Raw genomic sequence first — 5,726 nt, forward strand, 5'->3', positions numbered from 1 at the left:
GGCTCCCAGGGCTTCCAGTCAGACCCTGCAGGACAGTGCGAGGTTCATGAGGAGCTCAGGAATCCCAAGGGATGCTCCAGCGGATGTGAGCATCCTGGAAAGTGGCTTCTCTGGAAGCATGGGGAGCACAGGGAGTGTGCCCACCCTGTGCACTCACCTTGGCACCCGGCAGGCCGGGCTCCCCAGGGCGTCCAGCTTCACCGGGAGATCCTTTGGGGCCAACGGGGCCGGGGGAGCCGCGCTCGCCGGGGGGACCCTGGGGTTGGGTTGGAGAGGGGACAGAGTTACCTCCATTGCAGGACATCACCCAGGGATGAGGACCGGAGCATGTCACAAGAGGTGACAGTGGCATTAGGCCACTGCAGGGGGATGGGGGACAGATGCCTGGTGTTCCCACTGAGGACATTCTCGCCCAGGCAGGAGGGAGATGTGGGCACCTACCTTGGGACCAGCGATTCCATCAGCACCAGGGAAACCACGGCTGCCTGGAGCACCCTGCAAGGGACACAGAGGGGTCAGCATGGAGACATGGGGTGACCCCGGAGGTGCAGGGGAGGGATGCAGTGATGTGGGATCTGGCCACCAGCAGCCTGGTGTCCTGTGTTGGAAGAGGCTGGGGATGTCCCCACGTGTGGGGATGTCCCCAAGCACTGACAAGGCTCAGCTGCTGGACATCAGGAGATGGGAGAAGGATAGGGACAGGGACAGGGACAGGAACCATGGTGGGGATGAGACAGAGGTTGTTCCTACTCACACGTTCACCGGCAGGGCCGGGAAGCCCAGCAGGGCCGGGCTCACCACGAGCTCCTCTCTTGCCTTCCTCACCAGCTGGGCCAGGTGGACCTTGGACACCAGCGGGACCCTGGGGAAGAAGGAGAAGGGATGAGCACCCACTGCGGGGAGCAAGGAGGGGCTGAAACCCCCAGGAGATGGGGGTGGGGGTGACTTACGGGTTCGCCTTTGGCACCAGTGTCTCCCTTGTTGCCTGGAGCACCGGGTTCACCCTGGAGGAGAAGGAAAGAAGAGGGAAAAGCAATTGAACACCATACTGATGAGCAAAGGGAGCCCTGAGCCACATCCTGCTCAGCATCTGTCAGCCCCAGCGCCATCCTGCACTCGCAGGGCTGGGGATGCTGGAGGAGACACCTCCAGGCCAGGCAGCAGCTCGCTGGAGCAGCAGAAGGGATCAGACCATGGGAAGAGGTGGATGGAGGTGTCCAGGGATACTCACGCTGTTACCCTTGGGGCCAGGGGCACCGCTGGGACCCTGGGGTCCAGAGGGACCACGGGCACCAGGGAAGCCAGGAGCACCCGCAATGCCTGGAGCACCCTGGAAGAGGCAGATGGTGGTGAGGGAGCAGCACAGCCCCGCAGCCCAGAGCCGGGTCAGGGGTGATGGACACTCACAGTTGCACCCTTGGCACCAGGTTGACCATCAGCACCGGGGTTGCCCTGGGGAGAGGAAGAGGAGAAGGAGGGTTATGCTGGGGCTGGCAGGACAAGAGGCCAAAGGACAGGGAGCTGTTGGATGTGACTTACAGCAGGACCAGCGGCGCCAGCAGGGCCGGGGGGACCAGGCTCACCGCGGGCACCCTGGGGACCTTCACTGCCACGAGCACCCTGGGGACCAGTTTCACCCTGGGGAGGAAGAGGACAGAGGAAGAAGTATGAGCACAAGGGCTGCCATGAGACCCCTGACACGGCTGATTTCCCCCTCAGCAGCAGCTCCTTTCCCATGGAGGCACAACCAGGAGAGGTGCCCATGAGGCTTGGCTGGGGCATCCCCATCCAGTGTCCTGGGCAGCCCACAGCACTTTGGGCTTTCTCAGTTTTGGGCCACATGAGGAACCCATGTGATGCTTGGTCCTTCTCCCCAACCCTTTGCTCCCAGTTTCCACCAGTTCCTCCCAGCCCAGGAGATGCCATTTTGGGAGGAGATGCTCAGGCAGGTCCTACCTTAGCACCAGCAGCACCAGGGAAGCCGGGGGGACCAGCTGGGCCAGTTGGACCCTACGCAGGAGAGAGGGCACAAGTCAGAGCAGGGATCCGACCTCGCACATCTGGTTTTCCAGGCAGGAGAGCTCTGGCTCTGGCCACAGCCGAGCTGGAATGGGATCTCCCTCTGGAGAAGCCAGAGCCACTGCTGGGTGCTGGCAGGTGGGTCTAGGGGTTACTTACAGGAGGACCGGCAGCACCAGGAGCACCATCGTTACCACGAGCACCCTGCAGCAGGGAAGGCCCCGTTAGTGATGCTCAGTGTCAGAAGAGGTGCCTCTGGCCCCCCCGCACATGGTGGGGCTCAGCCCTGTCCCGGGATACTCACAGCGGGGCCAGATGGACCAGGACGGCCTCTCTCGCCGGGAAGACCACGAGGACCCTGGGGAGGGGAGAGGACGTGTTCAGTCACCATGGGAGACATTTCCTCTTTCCAGGCCTCCTCCCATCCCTGCACGCCCCTGGTCCTGCCCGCAGGGTTAAACCCCCTCCCACCCCATTCTCTGGGGTATCCCTGGGAAGCATCCCTGAGGACGAGCTGGATCCCCATCACATCTTGGCCCCTGTCCCTTTTTGCTGGCCAAGGCCAGCTCCCCACCATAGTCCCCATGGTCCTCAGCACTCACCATCTGCCCAGGAGCTCCATTCTCCCCAGGGCTGCCAGGCTCGCCCTAGGAGAAAGGACAACATTGAGGCACCTGCTCCGGAGGGAGGGAGCAGCAATGGCTTTACTGGGAGGACAAGGGTGATGCTGCCACCACTCCTCACCTTGGGGCCAGCAGGACCGGGCTCACCCTTAGCACCATCCAGACCACTGAAGCCCTGGGGAGTAGGAGAGAGAAGAATTGGGGGGTCAGGAGGGGAACCCCAGTGAGGTTGGGCTCCCCCTTCCCTAAACCATGCAGACATGGGAGGAAGGAAGGACTCACTCTGTGACCCTTCATGCCTGGCAGACCGGCAGTTCCTGGGAGACCACGTGCACCCTAGAGGAAAGGGGACATGGTGATGGAAGTGACCAAGGTGGGGTGTCCCTGCACCCTGTTACCTGTGTCCCCAGGGGGAACAGGCAGCTGCTGTCACATCCTTACACCTCGCCATGGCAGGGTGTCCCCATGGGGAGGGCACCCTGGTGGGGAGCATCTCACCTGGGGGCCAGGGGGACCGCGCTCTCCAGGGCGGCCAGGCTTCCCAGCTTCACCCTAAGGACAAGGACACTTGGGTTGGTGGCACGTCCCCTGCTCACCTGAGGGGGGCTGGCAGGGCCACCAGGCCCAAACAAGGAGGGGGGACGCCATTCGCAGGCCACTTACATCATCTCCGTTCTTGCCAGGGGGGCCAGCAGGACCACGGGGACCCATGGGACCCTAGGAGAGATGCAGGGCAGGGGTGAGGGTGCTGGGGGTGATGGCTGTCCCCTGTCACCCTGCCCCCTTCCCAAGTCTGCGATGTGTCGGAGTGGGGACAGAGTGGCCATGGCCAGGGCTGGGAATAGGCAGCCTTGTCCCCATCCCCGTAGGACATCAAGCTGGAGGAGGAGGTGGCAGGACTCACAGAAGCACCAGGCTCTCCAGGTTCACCAGGAGGACCTTGGAAACCTTGAGGACCCTGTGAGGCAGTGGGAGAAAAAGGGGGGGAAAAGGAAAAATGGATTAGAAAATGGGAAGGTTGGACCTGAAGACCCCAGTGGCAATGGCTCTGTGTGTGTGTGTGTGTGTGTGTCCTCAGCGTGTCCCCACGGTGCATTCCCACATGTTTCCATAGCCATTAGGAATGGTTGGATTAGGAATGGTTCCTCCCTTGTCCCCTCCCATCCCACCCAAAGGGGCCCTTGGGGCTGCTCATCCCCAAAACAAGAGGGGAGGAAGAAGAAGAGGAAGAGGAAGAGGAAGCTACTCACAGGAGCACCAGGAGGGCCAGGGAGACCGCGGGGGCCAGCAGGACCCTGGGAAGAACGGGAAGTGGTGCTAAGTGGCTGCATATCACCTTGGCCCACCCATATCCCCATTGCCACCCTATTGCTGTCCCCATTGAACCCCATCACCACCCCACAACCATCCCATCCCTGTCCCCATCACCACCCCCATCCCTGTTCCCATTTCCATCCCATCCCTATCCTCTTTGCTACCCTATCACCACCCAATCCCTGTCCCCATTACCACTCATTCCCTGTCCCCCTTACCATCCATTCCCTGTCCCCATTGCCATCTCATTCCTGTCCCCATTGCCACACACCCCATTACCACCCATCCATGTTCCCAACCCTGTACCCATTACCAACCATTCCCAGTCCCCATCACAATCCCATTGCTGTCCCCAGTGAACCCCATCCCTGTCCCATCACCATCCCATCCCTGTCCCCATTGCTACATCATTCCTGTTCCCATTGCTTCCCTATCAGCACCCCATCCTTGTCCCCATCACGAACCATCCCCTGTTCCCAGTGCCATCCCATCCCTATCGCCATCACCACCCCACTACCACCCCATCCCTGTTCCCATCACCACCCCCATTCCTGTCCCCATCCCTGTTCCCATCACCTCTAGGACTCCAGGATCACATCCCTCCCCATACCTCCCACTTCCTACCACTCGGCAGTATCCTCAGCACTACCAGCGCAAAGCAGTGCTCCTGGCACCTCAACTCCATTCACACTCCCCTGTGTGCCAGCCCCCGTGCCACCCCCTAGGTGCCTCCCCACTGCTCACCATGGGGCCGGGCACAGCCATGCCACCGGCTTTCTCGTCGTAGCCATAAGACCTTTGAGGAGCAAAGTTCTGCGAGTGAGAGTGTGGGGTGAGCGGGGCACAGGCACCCGCTGGGGGTGCTTCACCCCTAGAGGAACCCCCCTACTCACTCCGCCGAGGCCTGGAGGGCCGGGGGGGCCAGGGGGGCCCGGTAGGCCAGGCTGTCCGGGAATACCATCTCTGCCAGGGGGGCCGGGGAGTCCCTGTTGGGGAGAAGAGGAAGGTGAGCCCAGCGAGACCGGGGTCCCGGCAGCGCGGGAGGGTCTGTGGTGTGATACCCACCCTGTCTCCTTTGGGGCCGGTGTCTCCCTTAGGACCCTGGTGAGGAGAGACGAAGCCTGTGGTTAGAAAAGGGGTTCTTCACAAACAACCAGGGGGTATCGTGGGGTTTGGGGGGGACAGGGAGCCCTTACCTCTACTCCAGCGCTTTCTGGATAGACAGGGGAGGCTGTGGGAGAAAGGACCGGGGTTTGGAGGCAGCCGCTGTGACCCACCACCCACCCTGAAGCCCAGACGCCATGGGGGCGGGCGCTGAGCCATGGGGACATTGCGCCGGGGCGGGGGACAAGGGGCGGTACCGTCGGTGTCGGGACAGATGGGGCAGCACTCTCCAAAAGGGATCTCAGCGTTGGGGCAGTCGGAGGTGTCCTCACAGATCACCTCGTCGCAGAGGATGTTGCCGCTGTCACAGACACAGATCTGGCAGGGTTCTGGTTTCCACACATCCTTGTCGTTGTATGTTAGACCATCCTGTATGCAGCTTCCAGTTTGGACTGGGGGAGGGAGCAGGGGGAGATGTGAGGGCAGGAGGGCACGGCCCCACATACAGCTCTGTTCTTCCTCTCCTTCCCTTCCATCCCCCTCGCCTTGCTCCTGCAGTTTTTCTCTCTTCATCTGGTTCTCATCAGCCCATCGCAGTGACACAGGAAAAGCACCACAATAAACTCTTCCCACATACGCTGGAATTTAAACAAACCCTTCCAGCCA

General features: G+C 61.6%; 1 protein-coding gene across 1 annotated transcript in view; it reads right to left on the reverse strand.

The window, feature by feature from the left end:
• LOC104409648 (collagen alpha-1(I) chain-like) overlaps positions 1 to 5,512 on the reverse strand; it is a gene marked incomplete at its 5' end in the record, with an annotated part of 12,597 nt that extends 7,085 nt beyond the window's left edge. Inside the window, 22 exon segments of the mRNA XM_010019576.1 lie at positions 158 to 256; positions 442 to 495; positions 755 to 862; positions 951 to 1,004; positions 1,232 to 1,330; positions 1,408 to 1,452; positions 1,540 to 1,638; positions 1,957 to 2,010; positions 2,179 to 2,223; positions 2,324 to 2,377; positions 2,622 to 2,666; positions 2,764 to 2,817; positions 2,925 to 2,978; positions 3,141 to 3,194; positions 3,306 to 3,359; positions 3,547 to 3,600; positions 3,893 to 3,937; positions 4,701 to 4,769; positions 4,850 to 4,942; positions 5,022 to 5,057; positions 5,153 to 5,187; positions 5,318 to 5,512. Of these exon segments, the coding sequence (XP_010017878.1) occupies positions 158 to 256; positions 442 to 495; positions 755 to 862; positions 951 to 1,004; positions 1,232 to 1,330; positions 1,408 to 1,452; positions 1,540 to 1,638; positions 1,957 to 2,010; positions 2,179 to 2,223; positions 2,324 to 2,377; positions 2,622 to 2,666; positions 2,764 to 2,817; positions 2,925 to 2,978; positions 3,141 to 3,194; positions 3,306 to 3,359; positions 3,547 to 3,600; positions 3,893 to 3,937; positions 4,701 to 4,769; positions 4,850 to 4,942; positions 5,022 to 5,057; positions 5,153 to 5,187; positions 5,318 to 5,512 (1,499 nt within the window).
• Positions 5,513 to 5,726: the final 214 nt, after the last annotated feature.

The sequence above is a fragment of the Nestor notabilis genome, unplaced genomic scaffold, assembly GCF_000696875.1.
Source record: "Nestor notabilis isolate BGI_N333 unplaced genomic scaffold, ASM69687v1 scaffold16458, whole genome shotgun sequence".
NCBI lineage: Eukaryota > Metazoa > Chordata > Aves > Psittaciformes > Psittacidae > Nestor > Nestor notabilis.